General features: G+C 36.9%; 1 protein-coding gene across 6 annotated transcripts in view; it reads right to left on the bottom strand.

The window, feature by feature from the left end:
* CSN1b (COP9 signalosome subunit 1b) overlaps positions 1-17,416 on the bottom strand; it is a 400,996-nt gene that overhangs the window by 343,603 nt on the left and 39,977 nt on the right. For 5 of the 6 annotated variants that reach the window (XR_016547831.1, XM_090387802.1, XM_090387801.1 and 2 more), the window contains exon 2: positions 5,478-5,567. Coding sequence is in view for 5 of the 6 variants with exons in the window: in XM_090387802.1 (XP_090243928.1) it covers positions 5,478-5,567 (90 nt within the window). In the remaining variant the exon portion in view is untranslated. Of the gene's footprint in view, positions 1-5,477; positions 5,568-11,845; positions 11,906-17,416 lie in introns of those variants that run through there. The other variant, XM_090387804.1, reaches the window with a different exon arrangement.

Raw genomic sequence — 17,416 nt, 5'->3', positions numbered from 1 at the left:
TTCGCAATCTCGCTGCAAAATTCAAAATCGGGAAGACGCAGGTAAGCGACATCCTAAAGAAAAAAATGAACTGCTCAAGCAATTTTGGCAACACGGAAATGATCAGGTTCAAAAATCATTTCCGAAAACTGTTGGACTTCAAATTGACAATGTTACGTATGAGTGGTTTTGTCGCGCACGTGCTAAAAAAATTCCCATTAATGGGCCTATTATTAGGGAAAAGGCTTTGGAGGTTGCGAAATCTATGGGAGTAAATGAGTTCAAAGCTTCTGTGGGATGGCTAGACAAGTTCAAAACTCGGCATAACATTTCTTGGAAACCCGTAAGTGGTGAAGGTGGATCTGTTGATACTGAGGTTGTAACAGAGTGGACCATCAAATTGGAAGATTTATGTCGTGATTTTGAAGCTAAGGATATTTACAACTGTGACAAAACAGGGTTGTTTTTTAAAGCTCTTCCAGAAAAAACAATGAGTCTTAAAAACAAAAAGTGCCAGGGCGGAAAAATTTCTAAGTAACTCTTGACCGTACTATTGTGTACAAATATGCTGGGAGACTTTGAACAACCTCTTGTTATAGGAAAACCACAAAATCCTCGTTGTTTCGAGGGCATAAAGTTGAATCTTTTGAATGTTGACTGGAAGTCTAATAAAAAAGCGTGGATGACACGAGATATCATGAGCGAATGGATAAGTCACTTTAACCAAAACATGATTCGTCAAAACAGAAAAATTATTCTTTTCGTGGATAATGCTGCATCTCACCCGCACATTGAATTGTCCAACATTCAAATTGTTTTTCTGCCACCATCTGCAGAGTGTCAGCCCTTGGATCAAGGGATAATAAAAAATTTTAAACTTCACTACAGAAAACATGTTTTAAGACATCTCATTGCAAACATGAACGATGTAACATGTGCGAGTGACCTTGCAAAGTAACTCAGCATCCTAGATGCGATTCAATGGATTTCCTCTTCAGTAAACGCAATTAGAAAACAAACTGTCGTGAACTGTTTTGTAAAGTCTGGCTTCTCAAACGCAAAAATTGAAGTTGTGAACAGCAATGTGGAGCACCAAGAAGAACAAGAACTTCAACATCTATTGATAATGTACGATACTTCCACTACAAGTGACCCTGGCTACAAAGATATAGACTCGAACCTCACTACAGAAGACGGTGCTCTAGATATCAACGACATTATCATCGATATTTTTCAAGAAGTTCCTCATGAGGATGAAGAAATGGGAGGAGGTCATTCTGTCGAAGAACATATTAACAACGAACCACCGATGAAAATAGAAGAAGCGCTCATACAAATCAATCGTTTAAAAATGTTTTTCACCGCTGAAGAAGATACTGAAGGACTTTCGATGGTTTCTTCACTACAAACAAATGTTGAAAACAAAATTATCGGCCGGAAGAAGGTGCAGAAGAAAATAAGTGATTACTGTATGTATTTTTCTTAAGATAAAGTCATAATATGCATAGCACAATTGTATGTATATTATTTACAAAAATATTGTGCAAAATCTGTATATAATTTAATTTAATTTTACATTAAACGTTTAACGATTTTTCTTTATCTCTTGTGTATGTAATTGTATATTATTTACAAAAATATTGTTCAAAATCTGTATATATTTTAATTTAATTTTACATTAAACGTTTAACGATTTTTCTTTCTTTCTTTTTTTTTTTTCTCCCTCAGACTTCTTGTTAGCGGACACCTCTCTAACGGACACATTTTCATTCCCCATGGCTGTCCGTTAAAGGGAAGTTTCACTGTAGTCCTTTTGACCCCAAAACACAGCAGAGATGAAACAAAAAGAACTGAGTCAGTATTCAAGTTAAATATTTGAATTAACATTAGTAAAACTAAAGTAATGTTGAACAACAATATAACACGAATTTTTTTTTTTATTCCTTGGCTGGTGTTTGTCTTTAATTATTGCAGTATGGAATTTCCCAGCCCCATAGGCCTGTTTGAAGACATAACACCAAATTGTTTTATCCTGGAGGAGAAAGAGAATGAGAGAGTGAATTCCTAAATCTACCTTGGACAACTTATTAAAACTGATGATAGACTTCAAATGACTGAGAGGAACACCAAAGAAAAGGTGATGTGATGTTATAGTGTGAGAGTAGAGTGGATGAGAGAAGCCAAGGTGAAGATAGAATTAAATATTTTAGGGAAGACCTGCTGTTGTTCGTATGATGTTTAACAACACAAGGGCTACTGAGGGCAAATTATGTCAGTTCGTATTTACTTAATATACTAAAAACGGTTTAGGGCTGAGAGCCTCAGACTACAGGAAAATTACTTACTTGATGAACATTTAATAGTTTATTTAATATATTATAGTTACTGAATTATACTGATGCATATAGGCCAATAGGCTTCTATTATGTTGAGTTCTTCTATGTTGGCTTGATTTCCAAGGACACTGGATAAAATCTGAGCTTTGTTCAATCTGCAGAGTGATTGAAAGGTGCTAGAGTGGATGGATGAGTAAAGAGGACAGTCTACAAAAAAATGATGCACTGTGAGTTGAATGTGACACAACGTGCACTAGGGTGGATTTTCTCCCAATAATAAAAACAAGTGCGCAAGATGAGTGTGTGCCTAATTCTCTGTCTGGCCAAACCACTTCTCGTTTTTTTCATCTGAATCTGGAGAGCCACAACTTTGGATCTTGTTTTATCTAGTAGTTTGTTGTTGATATTACTTTGCCAGATCTGGCAAAGTAATACCAACAACAAACATATCATAACATAACATGCCTCATGAATTATAGGCTTGTAATCTGTATAAGGAACCTGAAGTTACTGTGAGAATGTGGGAAAAGGTTGTTTAGTGGCAAGTTCAGCACTCTAATTTCCTGGAATCATGAAATGTTGTGGAATCCAGTAAAGCATTACTGATTAACAGGACTCACTGCAGGAAAGTAACTGGTAATGAATCATTTTCAGTGTGAGATGAGATGAAGAGAAGTTTCCCTTTATGGCAAAGACTGTACCAAGAAAGTCAATATAGAGTTGAGCATGTGAAATGGAAAGTTCAACAATCTGGTCAAGTGCTAGCTTTATGGCATACAGTTTGGCATGGAAGATACTGCATTCAGCTGGTAATGAAGTTGTAATTGTGAATGAAGGAAAAACTGCTGCAGCACCTACCACAGTGTCAGTTTTTGATCTGTCTGTGTATATTGTACAGGCATTGGAACTGAGAGTAGTGTGAGCTGCATGCAACTGTCTGATATTGGAGGAAGATAAAATATTCTGCCCCCCATGAGTGAAAGTGGTGATCATGAGAAGCAGGTGTGTGAAACCAGGGTGGTACAGAGAGAGTTGTGTCCTGAAAAACGTTACTTAAATCAACATTCCATGTCTGAAGAATTTCTCTAAGTCTGAGTGCCGCAGGTTGGTTTTCAATTGGCTTACTATCATAAGAGGAATCCCAACAGGTATTATACTGGTATTCAAAACTGAGATGTGATGGGAGACTCTGGATCTTGGCAGCATAGTGGGATAGTAATGTTTTTCTTCAAAAGGTGTAATGGGAGATCATGCACTTCAACATAAAGGCTTTAAACTGCAGAAGTCCTGAATGCTCTCAGGACTGTCCACAGAGCACTGTAATAGATGTCGTTTAGCCATTCTAATGTGCTTCTCCAGCTGAGGCATATACTGGAGAACCATATACGAACAGATTAGACTTGTAAAGGTGAAGTAAAGTGTACCGATCAGCTCCCCACAACATGGTTGAGACTGACCAAAGTATGTTAAACTGCTTTAAACAATTAGCTCATAGATGAGCGATATGTGCTTGGAAACTTACTTGCTATCCAATACCAGGCCCAGAAAGCTGATGCTATTAATTAGTGTTTTTGGACTAATGATTAGCTGTAATTCAGGATCGGGGTGGAGAGCACATCACTTACAAAAGTCAGTGGTGGTAGATTTCTGTCCTGCTGGTCAACATCCATTGTGTGAGGTCCAGAATTCAGTTTTGTTTATGGAAAATTGGAAATAATATTCAATGATGTTCATGCTTTGAGACCAGTAGGAGATGGTGAGGTCATCTGCATAAATGTAAGCATCAACAGTTTTAGGGATGTCTTGTCTTATGCTGTTGACTCGAATTGTGAACAAGGTTGTACCGAGTAAGATCTCTGTAGTAATTCTTTCTGAATGTGAGATGTAGACAGTATGTTTTGATAGCATATCTGAAAAGGCTAGTACTTTCGGGTAAGGGAAGCGCATAGGATGATAGGATTAATTTCCTTTTTATTTAATTTTTAATTTCATTTTATTATTTTTATTTATTTATTAATTATTATTATTTATTTAATTTTTGTTTTTATCATTGTTTTGTTCGGATTTTTTTTTTTTTTTTTTTTTTGGCTGGTGCAGCATAAGCCATAGGCTTTCTTGCACCATACGGCCGTTACTAATACTAATACTAAAAAAAAAAAAAAAAGGACACAAGTGAAGAAAACTGAATTATCTCAGGGAATGGCTCCTTAAGCCCTAGATGGCAAAGGTCCATAATAATACCATGTTGCCTGGTAGTGTCAAATGCCTTTTTGATATCTAAGTTGACCATGACTGGATGTTTTGTGACAAAGGCATTGGAAATGTTGGATTCAGCTTTGACAAGCAAGTCGAGAGTTGATCTGTTCTTACGAAAGCCATACTGAAGATCTGATAAAAGATTCTATGATTCTAAGATCCATATAAGCCTCATATGAACCATTCTCTCAAAATTTTTTCCATGCAGCTTGTAAGAGATATTGGTCTATAATTCTTAACCATGGAAGCATCTCTGTCTCATTTTAGCAGGGCAAGAATGAAAGAATGGTGCCAGGAAAGAGAATAAACATTTTCTGAGAAGATCCAATTACAGAAAATCAGCAGAGCACTTAAGTCCTCTTCAAGTAACTATTTAGCATAATGTAATGAATGGCATCTTGGCCTGCAATGCTATTTTAAGATTTAATTAAATATTCCTTAAGTTCTGTTAAAGTGAATAATCAATTGTGTGGAAGTGAAAGATGTGCGAAAAAGTTATTTCTGTGGCACTCTGCATCTGCCTTGCTGCACTGAGAGTAGGTGGAAGCAGATATATTATAGAGAATGATTCTGCTAATGTATTGGCATTTTTTTTTTTTTTTTAGGTGCAGACAGATCTTCCCCAATCCAGAAAAGTATTGAAGAGGGTGGTCAAAAGAATTTTTCATTTATTGCTTGTATCCTTCTCCTGATAAACCATGGGTCAGTGTCTTTGGTGATAGTTGAGGCAAATGTTTTTCTTCAAAATGATGTATATATCATTTGATAAAGGTACTTCAGAAGTGCAGTTCATCACTTTAAATAATAAAAAAATGCATTTTAGATAAAAATCTACAAAGTTCAATGAAAACATAATTATAGTATATGAACAAAGCACTGCTTTTTTTTTGCTCTAGCTATGCTTACAAGAGTTGGATTTTCCACTATATATGACTCTTCCTCTGGTGCTTCATTTTCATCAGGTGGTGCATCAACTTGCATTGGCTCTACAGAACTCTATGGAGAGAAAACAAAATTGAAAATTAACAGAAAATATACATATAACATATAGATTTAGTTATACACACTGGATTGACACACCAATCAGATACTACACAAATAATAAAAAGTAAATTAATCTATCTAATAACAAATAATGGTCACAGGTATTAAGTAAATACTCCTATCTAGTTCATCAATTTATACACATCCTCCCCCACCACTTTTACCTTATCTATTCAATGTTCATAAATGGTCAAACAAAAACCAAATTTATCTGTGAAAAAACCTAAACCTCCCAAAAAAATTCTTGATTTCACAAATATATGCCATCTTGGTTCTAATTTCAATGATCTCTATTTCCACCTACAATCTGCCAAGTCCCTCTTATTTTTTTCTAAAAGAATTTCAATTATCAGTTACCTTAACAATCACTCATCTTTACAGCCCTAATTGTTTAGCCTATGATTCCTTTTGCTCTAAAAGTTGTTCTTAGGCATGTGTCCAATTTGATTTTCTGATTTTTGATATCAGAAACTTCCTAATCTGGAATCTCCTTCTCCTTTTGCTCTTCTTTCTTGCTTAAATTCCCCTCACATCTCTGTAAAATTCAACTCTTGCCTCCATCATTCTCCCAACTACACAAATCCTTCAGAACTTATGACTACATTTTTTTGAAACTCCACTTTCTCAAATCTAAGTTTCCTAACAATGAGGTAATTTTCGTTGGTGATTTTAATGTTCATTCACACTATAGCTGGCTTTAATTTTCTAATTACTCAGACCAGTACACCGAGTGGACCGAAATCATGGGATACCTACATAGTAACGAATAGGCCCACCTTTCGCCTGGATAAGGGCAGTCACATGGTGAGGCATTGAGTCCACTAGTTCACGAAAGTGCTCTACAGGTATTTCCATCCATGCTTGCTGCAGCATTGTCCATAATTTCATCACATTTCTGGGTGGAGGATCCAAAGCTTGAACGGACCTTTCCACAGCACTCTAAAGATGCTGCACAGGGTTCATGTCCGGTGAACAGGGAGGCCATTCCATGGTGATAAAATCTGCGGAATGCTCTTCGAATCATGTTCTAGTCACCACGGCTCTGTGGGGAGGCACATTGTCCTGCTGAAAGAGCCCATTGCCCTGTGGGTGCATGATGACCATGAAGTGATGCAGATGGTCTGCAAGGATGGACACGTAACCTGGACCATTCAGAGATGAATCTAGATATATCCAGAGGTCCCAATGTGTGCAAGTTGAACATGCACCAGACCATTACTGACTCTGTCCACCTGCCTGAACAGTTCATTATTGACATGACAGGTACACAGCTTCATGTGGTTTCCGCCAGATACATATCCTCCCATCTGCTTGAAATAACTGGAAATGGGACTCATCGGACCAGGAGACCTCTCTTCAATCCTCAAAGGTCCGGTGCCGATGTTCTTTCGCCCAGTTGAGGAGTAGAGTCCCGTGTTGTGGTGTTAACAATGGGACTCTGGTTGGTCAGCAGCTCTCTATACCTATTGTGGCTAATGATTACCTGGTGGCCTTGGTGGAGATGTTTCTGGCACCTTCCTCATTGAATTCGGCAGTGATTTGTGCCACTGTCGCTCTCTGGTTGGCTGAAACAATGCGAGACAGACGTCAATGCCATGTTTATCCACACCTTTCTCAGCCAAAGCGCTGTCCATGATGAGATATTATTCTGGAAATGGCATATACCCGATACACACTTGACACTGTCGAACAGGGATAGTGCAATTTCTGTACGACCTCCGCGATTGACCCATGCGTCGGTATCCACTATCATCCCTCTTTCAAATACTTGTATACTTGTATACAAGTATTTGAAAGAGGGATGATATACTTGCCAAGTATCAGGTATACTTGCCAAGCGGTGGGTTCGTCCACTAGTGAGAAGGGGTAACAGTGTCACATTGCCCAGGAACCAGATATCCCATGAATTCTGTCCTTTCAGTGTAATCACCTTACACAATTTGTGCATTACATACCAGAATACCAGACAATCCTAACCACATACTGATAGTCCTGATCTTTTCCTCATCAATGATCCTTCAAAATACATTTTCATTCAATGTCAGTGGTTCTCTAGGTAACTCGCATAAGGACTTGATCTTGATCTTGATCTCTCTCTCTCTCTCTCTCTCTCTCTCTCTCTCTCTCTCTCTCTGTGTGTATGTAATGCCAATTCTCAGCCATTTATCATCTGCCATTATAAGAATGTAAAAGGGAGTGCTGCATAATGGGTGGATCACTGTTTCAAATCTTAGGATCGAAATGTTTGGATCCAAAACTACTAGCAAGAATAAAATCCTTTATTTGGCATTCCACCCTAATATCTCATCCCTTTATCTAAACCTTGGTTTTCCAATAAATATACTGTCTGTTTTATATATATCGTATTTTTATAATATTATGGGGAAGATTATAGTAAGATAATCCTATTAAGATATATACCCATTGCTTACCCACAATCTAGGTGACCAAAATTTAAAATAGAACAGTGATTAGGGGATTCTCTATTTCTGTGATGATCAATATGCAATATGGCAAAATCAATTTTGAGGTTGAATAACCAATACTATAATTTGGTGTAATATAACATATAATAGAATTTAGAGGCTAAATAAATTGAATTATCTAAACTATAATACATTAAGAAACGTGAAAAGGCCGTTAAGCATAGTTAATGCATTTCCATCATTTCTACTACCCAGGTAGTATGTATGCATCATTTTATTATATCTCATATTGTGAATACCTTCACGAGTTGCTTAGGTATTGCATTACTTCGAATAAGTAATGCTTCTCTGGTAGAGAAGACTACTGTTACTTTTCCTCAGATGGGCACCACCAACCCAGACGGCACCATTTCAAAGCTGGTAGGCTTCATCATCGGTGGGTGGGCAACTTCGGTTCCGGTTCCAGCACACATGAGAATACTGCCCATGCTCCTGTGGAACCACATGCTGACAGCATGAGCCTGCTGATATTTAAGGATGTGCTGTACGATAAAACCTTACTGTTGAAAAAGGAGGCGGATGCCTTTGAAAGCTACGGTATATTTTAGCGCTTTTATCATCTAGTATTTTAATTGTTTTATTGTAAATATATTTCATTGTAAATAGTATCTTGCAGTTTAATTTTATATTTTATTTTATACATAGTAATCGTATATTTATTCAATTAAACTTTATTTGTTCTATCTAGTCATTTCAATATTTTAAACAGTACAAAACTACAATTTTAATACGGTTGGTGTACGGCGGCATAATATGAGTAGGGTGGGCAAGTACCCTGTTACAATAGTGACAACCCAGTTATGAATTATAACACATTGCCTTATGCTGTATGGAGTCAAATGCTTTTCATTAATCCACAAATGCCAGGCATAATGGTGTTTTATATTCATTTGCTTTCTCCATTAGCTGCAATATTATGTGAAGGTAGTCCATAATTGAGAATCCGGTCCTAAAACCAGCTTGCTCTTTCGTTTGATTCTCATCACACATTCTTTCTACTCTGTTAGTAATGACACTTGTGAACAACTTGTAGATGTGGAACAACAAATTAATTGGTCAATAATTTCCGATTTCTGATTTATCTCCTTTCTTATGCAGCAAAATTATAATTGCATTATTCCACTCCTTAGGCATCACGCCTTTCCTAATGTATTTTGTGAAGAGTCTTGCCAGTTTCTGTGTCCTGGTTAAGCATGGTTTCTGATCCTTCATTTTCTTCAATGCATATTCTACCTCATCAGGAAGGATATCGGGTATGTCGTACATGTTGCTAATTTGTGATTCATCTTCCCCAATGCTGGTATCATTCCCTCGCTCCTTACATAATTCTTTATAGTAGTCTTCTGCAATTTGAATTATGCCTTCTCTGCTATTTACAAGTATACCATCACTATTCTTCAGATTCAGTATCATTTCTCTTTCTGTATTACTGCTCATGGCTGCTGATAGGTCCTTTGTTTTCCCTTAATGCTTGTTCTACTCTCTTCTTGTTTTAATCTCCTTATGTCCTCTCTGAGTCTCTTTCTAATGGCTTTGCATAGTTCAGTACCCTCGATTTTGTCCTTGTCAGTGTTTATCTTGCACTTTATTTGTCATTTTATCATGACTAGTGTTTCTTGACTAATTTTTTCTTCTTTGGATTTCTTTTTACCTATAGGTTTCTCAGGCTTTATCACTTTCAAAAAGTTGTGTATTCCTTGTCAATAACTTTGTCCTCAAAGATCTGCAGAAGCTCAAACTTGTTCTTAAGTTCCAGTACATACTGCTTTTACTCCTCTTCTGTTATCTCAAAGACCTTTGTATTATTTACTTGAGTCAGAGTTTTTTTTCTTTTCTTACATCTATATCAAGTGTGCATCTTACCATGCTGTGATCACTTCCAACATTTACTTTGTTCAAGACGGTAATGTTCACAATGTATCTTCTGTTAGTGAGGATGAAGTCGATTTTATTAGTTGTTAATCCATTTGTAATCTCTTCCATGTCCATTTTCTGTTCACTCTTGACATTAATTGAGATTCTGCAAACTCCACAAGTCTTTCACCTCTTTCATTTCTTTCACCAACTCCAAAATTTCCTATAGTTTTCCATTCTGTGCTGTTTTGTCTCTTTCCAACTTTAGCAATGAAGTGCCCCATAATGATGGTGTATATTTCTTCAACCTCATGGCTCAATGTCAGTGCATATACGAGGGTGGTTCAATAAAGAATTTTCCTGACCTAACTGCAGAGGTGATAGACTGCTGATTCTTGGGAACAGAGTATAGTCCTTCTCTACACAGCCACCGTACAGATTTACACAATTTTCCCATTGATGGATGAGGCTACGGATACCGTTTTTGTAGGAGTGGTGAAGTTGGTCTTTGAACCATGACTCCATTGCAGAAATGAGTCTCATTGTCAGGGAAGTGGAGCCCCGGAAGAAATGATTTGAGGGAAGGAAACAAGAAGAAGTCTGCTGGTGCAAGATCGAGTGAGTAGGCTGGATGGGGCAGTATCTCATATCCACAAGTGGCTGCTTATGTTGTTGCAATTTCAGAAGTATAAACTGCGGCATTGTTTTGAAGCATTCTCACACCTTTAGACAGCATGCCACACACACGTTTTGATTTTCTCCCGTAATTTTGTGAGTAAGTTGGCATAATAGGCACCTGTAATTGTTCTACCTTTCGGCAGTCATTATCACGGCTTTGTCATCCCAAAACACTGTCAGAAAGACCTTTCCTGCTGATGCTTGGACCCTTGCCTTCTTTGGGGAGGGGGGGGGAAACATGATATTGCCATTCCATGGACTGCTTTTTACTTTCAGGGTCATTACAACTTTCATCCTGAGTGATCAGACAAGAGAAAAAGTCTTCCTCAATTTTTTGGCACAGACAACTCTTGTGATTTCTGTTGTCGATCAGCCTTCTGGAAACCAGTGAATAATCAAGAAATCCATCTTGCACTCAATTTCCGTAAATGAGTTGGTCATGAAGGACTGTTTCGACAGAGCCCACACTAATCTTCACCTCCTAGGACAATTCACGCACATATATCCGGCAATCTTCCATGATTAACGACTCCACTTTTCTGATCATGATATCATCAATGGCTGAATGGGTATGACCTGGAATGGGCTCGGATTCTACTGATGTCTGACCACACCTAAACTGTCTATGCCAGTGCTTCACAATGCCATAGGATGAGGCTTCATCCTTATATACAGCAGTCATCTCCTCGTGGATTTCTTTAGGAGATTTCCCCTTCAAGAAAAGATACTGGATTACAGCTCTGGCTTCAACTTTGTCCATGATGCTACTTTGTCACACGTTCAGCTCTGTAAGAGAAAAACAAATTAAGACACAGGGCTGAAATTTTACACCTTTAGTACAGAGATATGTATGACGCTACACACAAGATATCATGACTGTGATATGTGGAAGTGAGGGCATTTCTTTATTGAACCACACTTATATCATTATAACTTTTAGTATGTCCTCTTTGAAATCCTGAATAGTAGTCTTGACACCTTTGGTGATGTACTTTTGAATTCCAAATTGTTGTTTTTTATCAAATATTTTTTTCATTTTTTTTATTACTTTTATTTTATATTTTTTATCACTTATTATTTTCAAAAAAAAAAAAAAAGAAAAAATTAGTTCTGAAAATTACAAAAAATTACATGAAATATTGAGATGAATTTGTTAGCTTTGTCCATTTTTAAGTTAAAAAGACTATTAGGAGTGTGAAATTTGATACCTACATATCTTGCTTCCCACAGAGTATGTCCATCTTAGGTGAATATTGTGTTTCGTTTCTGCATCTTCATTTATATGAAAGCAATAATTAAAGACGAAAATGAGTTATATTACAGGAGGCAGCAAAAGAGGTGAGCAAACATTATCCATGATTATGAGAGAATCCCTAGATTTAGAGGAGGCAAGCTAACACACCTGTTAACTTGACTTCCTTTCCAGGGAAAATAATGGAGTTGCTGGTTAAAAAAGTAATGTAGATATACTGCAGTCGGGGCATGGATTTTTTAAAGGGAGGTATTCTCTGACCAATTTGATTGGATAACATTATACAAAAACAAAGGAACTGGATGCAAAAAATTTTGACATCATATACAAAGATTTCAGAAAAGCTTTGGATACTGTTGCACATAAAAGATTGCTATACAAATTGGAGCAGTGTGGCAAAGGACAGGTTTCTGCAATAAATAAAGAGATAATTGAGGGGAAGAAGACAGAGTGGTTATCAGTGGGCACTGTCCTTTGTGGACTAATATTATTAATGGAGTCCCACAGGGTTTAATGCTGGTTCCGCTATTATTTTCTATATTTTTTAAAGATATTGACTAAGGCATATTGGGCTTAATTTCTAATGGACAGAGAAGTGGTAATTGAAGTTTAACGTTGACAAATGCAAGGTACTTTGCATTTGTCAATATTACAGAACTGCAAAAAAAATAATAAAATAATCTCGAACTTTCAACAAACACAATAACTTGAAACTTAACCTAACAGGTGCTCACAACTAATTACTCTGTGAAACCTAAAAAAAAAAAAAAAAAAAAAAAAAAAATATCAGGAATTATTGCAGTAAAAGTTTTACCATATTTAGAAAGCTAGGAAAAAATTCAGATTTTTAATCATTAATTAAAGGGTAACACAGAAGCATTATTTTTGAGAGGCCCTGTCAGATTTCGCAACACCCTCACTCCGGATTAACTTAAATCCTTCTAAATCTCAGCACTCTTATTTTTCACGAAATATTATTACTGTTGCTTTGCTCGTCTTTGGAGACACGCATCATTCTAGACAGGATTACATATTTCTATCAGAAATTACACTGACTTCTATTTTCTCTTGTTGGCATAAGTACTTAACAAATTTTGCTTATTCTGTATCAAAAAAAACTTAGTTTTATTTTTCCCTCTCAGCATTACTTTTCTTCTGAACTGCTATTGACAGTAAAAACAAAAAAGGTAAACTGCAGCCATTATCAACCCACTGCAGGATGGAAGCCTCCTCAACAATTCATGCTGAGGGAAATGGACCATAATCTGCCACGCTGGTCCAGTGCGGGTTGGCAGATCGACCGTACTTAGTAGTCAGGGACTTGAACCCCAGTCTACTCAAAGAGTGTGCTACTGCACACAGCTTCCACATGTGGGATGGATTCCTCAAAACCTCTCTCAAGCACCATGATTGGCAGAAAGGTTAATCAACAACCCATCTCTTACAAAGTTGCTCCACTCTCTGTCTCACATACATTCAGTTTCTGCTGCATGCCTTTTCTACAGATACCTTTTTTTCTTAATGAAAATTCCAAACAAAGGATATTTGAACCTATAGTACTTACTACCATACATGGGCTGAAGGCTAAGAAAACCAATGATACTGTTCAGATTAGATCAGAATTTCTGTAGACTGTAGTTTTATGGAAATATGCATAAAGGATGGTTGCTTCAGAAAACAGAAGTTGAAGGGGTAAATGAGGAAGAAGAAAATCTCGTTGTGTGAGTCTGAAGTTAGACAGTAAATACATTCGGAACTCTCTTTAATGAACTTCCATATAGCAAATTTTTCTATGTAGCGAACATTTTTGATTTCCCCCTGGTCATTACATTGAAAACAGTTTCTGCATAACAAAGAAAATTTCCATAGAATGAACTGATTTCGAGAGACCTGAGTACGCATTGTTCGCACCTCTGGCCTTTAGGCAATAAAGCTAATGCTGCAGAAAGTACGAAATAAGAACTAAAATGATTAACAAGTAAAACCTATACACTCCTGTACCAAGAAGTCTCGCTGGTCAACTGCTATTTGTCCATGGTCACTGGCAAAGATTAAGGCATATTCCAAAGGCTGACATTGGCTCTGCTAAACCTGTTTTCTACTGTTAGCATCCTATTAGAGAATTGGGAGACAGTGATTTTTCTTTATCCCAGAACATCTGTTGTTTCGAAGAAATGAGTCATCCAAGCTTTCACTAAATTTCACCTGTCTCTGTTTACATGGTAGGAACAAGCAGTCCCTAAATCAGTTTTGTTTTAGCTGCTGTGCAAGTAATCTTATTGTGTCTAAGAGGAAATCCTTCAAGTGTTGTTTGAAAAAGTGGAACTGCTTAATAGTGTAGATCAGGGCATTTAAAAAAAAGTAAAAGAAATTGCTTTAAAATTTGGTATTCCTGCTAGTAGCATGTTATCCATTCTGAAAAACTTGTGTTTCGATTTTCCAGCTGTCCGAAGAAATGAGACCCAGTTGGAACCATACAAAATTATACCTGTGTGAAGAGGTAGATGAAACAGTTTAAGTGGATGAAGTTGATTCAAGACCAAAATGTGCCTTTTCTTTAATAAAAGAAAATGCTATGGAATATGCATCTTTTCTAGGGCATAAAACATTCCAAACCAGTTCTGGTTGGCTGGACAAATTTAAAGAGTGCCATGACTTACTAAGAAAAAGTTATTACTGATGAAAGTGGAGTTGCAATCAAAAAAGACTATACCCATTGGAAAGAAACAGTTTTGAAAAAAATATGGAGGCCAATGAGCCCAAAGACAATTCAACATTGATGAAAAATGTCTATTTTTTTTAATTTTTTTAAATTTTTTTTTGTAGTTGTTGGCGCATCGGCTTCTATGGCCATATTGCACCTCCCAAGGTTTTTGCAGTACTTTGATCCAAGCCCGAGGCGGGAATCGAACCCACGACCTTTGGGTTGCCGGGCAGGTACTTTACCCACTCGGCTAGCCCGGTCGGCATTTTTTTTTTTTTAAATGTTTTCTGAACAAGACACTGACTATTAAAGGTGATAAAAGTTTAGGTGGTAAAAATAGTAAGGAGAGAATTAGTCTTGGTTGGTGCAAATATGGCTGGTAACAGGCAAAAGTAAACAACCCTGTTGTTTCAAAGGAGTAAAGTCAATGGAGTTGGACCACAACTACAACAAAAAATCTTGAATAAGTGAAATATTTGAGCAGTGGATTTTTAATATTGATCGAAAGATGAAAGAAAACAGAAAAATTGATTGTCGACAACCACCCAGCCCACCTTCACTCGGTAATTTCAAAACTTCCAATTGTGAAGCTTGGTTTTCTTCCCTCTGAATACCTCATCTAAACTGCAGTCAATGGGCCAAGGATTTGAAAATGCACTACCGAAATCGCCTACTGAAAAAAATTATATAGTCAGACCTCTCTTTAACGAACTTTTCTATGTAGCGAACTTTTTTGATTTTCCCTTAGTCATTACATTGAAAATTGTTTCCCTATAATGAAGAAAATTTCTAAATAATGAAGTAATTTCAAAAAACCTGGGTACACATTGTTCGCACCTCTGGCCTTTAGGCAATAAAGCTGATGCTGTAGAAAGCACGAATTAAGAGCTAAAAGGATTAAGAATTGATCCCTTTAGCTTTTAAGACCTAAAGGGATTAATTCCAAGAATCAAGAGCTAAAACATTCTACAATTTAATGGTGCCCATAAAACCCTGCAGGAGGAATCTGCCAGCCATGCGGGACAGAAAAAGATGGAAGGCAAATGCTAAAAAGAAGAAGCAAAACCTATACAACCTATACAGTCTGCACGGATAGCAGAGTGGAATTGTCACCATCTTCCCCACACTAGTTGGAAAAGGCCTGGGTTCGAATCCTGATGATGATGCGAGGAACTTTAATGAGGCTTTTTTCACTCTGTAGCTGCGTTAATCTGTCTCATGAATAGATAGAATTTTTTTGTATTTACAGACACATTACATAAATGGTATATGTAAGAAATTACGGGCAGCCCTAATATAACAATATTCGAATATACAACCTATACATTACTGTACTGAGAAGATGTGCTGCTCAACTGCTATCTTTGTGTAAGCAAAGATTAAGGCATGTTCCCGACACAGACATTGGTTCTGGTCAACCTGTTTTCAACTTGTAAGCATCCTATTACAGAATTAGGAGAGTGTGATTTTCCTTTTTCATGAAATTCATCTGTTGTTTCGAAGAAATGAGTCATTCACACTATCAACTAAATTTCACCTATTTCTGTTTACATGGTAGGTACAAGTGGCCCCTAAATCAGTTTTGGTTTAGCTGCTGTGCAAGTAACTTCATACTGTCTAAGAGGAAATCCTTGAGTGTGAAAAAGTGGAAGTGCTTGATAGTTAAGATCAGGGTGTTAAAAAAAAATAAAAAAGAAATTGCTTTAAAATTTGGTATTCTTGCCAGTAGTGTGCTAATCATTCTAAAAAACTATTTTGATTTTCAAACTGTTTAAGGAAACGGGAACCAGATGGAAGCATGAAAAATTATGCCTTTGTGAAGATGTAGATGAAGCAGTTTTTAAGTGGATGAAGTTGATTCAAGACCAAAATGTGCCGATGTCAGGGCAATTAATAAAAGAAAAGGATATGGAGTACGTATCTTTTCTGGGCATAAAACATTCCAAGCCCGGATATTGATTGGAATTTGTGGGTTGATCATTCACAAACTAGAAAGTCTTTTGTGGATTTATCAGATGATTGTTTTCTACAGCAGCATGTTCAGGAGGCAACTAGAGGGAGTAATACTCTTGATCTGATTATCAGTAATGATTCTTCATGCTTCAAGAATCAGCAGATAAAGGATCCACTAGGTGGCAGTGATCACAGTGTGCTGAAGTGGGATTTACTCAAAAAAGGTAACTACCATCAAGAGTAAAGGGAAGGGTTTCTGCTTTCGTAAAGGTGACTACGGTGGTCTGCGACAGTATTTAAATTCTATACAGTAGAACAAACTGATGATGTTACCAACAGCAAATTCAAAATGGGAAGCATTCAAAGAATTAATCTTGGAAACTACCAAGGCTTTTCATACCAACAAAGAAATATTGTTCAAGATTTAGGCCTAAATGGATGTCAGATGAACTGATTACACATGTGACAGAGAAGAAAAATGCATGGGATACATATAAATTAACATGTGACACAGAAGCCTATGATAGATATAAGCTGGTCTGTAACCAAGTTACAAAGGAGGTTAGGCAGGCGAAGACAGATTACGAGAAATCTTTAGCAAAGGATGCAAAGAAAAACAACAAAGAGTTCTTTACTTACGTAAACTCTAGGAGGAAGGGGATGAATCAGATTGGTCCAATTGATATTGATGGGTCAACTGTTGATGATCCTGCTCAGGTAGCTAACAAACTAAATGAATATTTTGCATCGACATTCACACATGAGGAGCTATTCAGGAAGGGGAATGCCAGAGGAGTATTCAACTCTGGCAGTAAGCTAGATAATCTTGTAATAACTGGAAGTAAAGTGGAGGAGAATTTGTTGAAGATAAACA

This window comes from Mastigoproctus giganteus, chromosome 13 (assembly GCF_048544385.1).
Source record: "Mastigoproctus giganteus isolate SK-2022 chromosome 13, ASM4854438v1, whole genome shotgun sequence".
Classification (NCBI taxonomy): domain Eukaryota; kingdom Metazoa; phylum Arthropoda; class Arachnida; order Uropygi; family Thelyphonidae; genus Mastigoproctus; species Mastigoproctus giganteus.
Note: the sequence above shows the minus strand (reverse complement) of the source record. Positions and strands in the feature narration are given on the sequence as shown.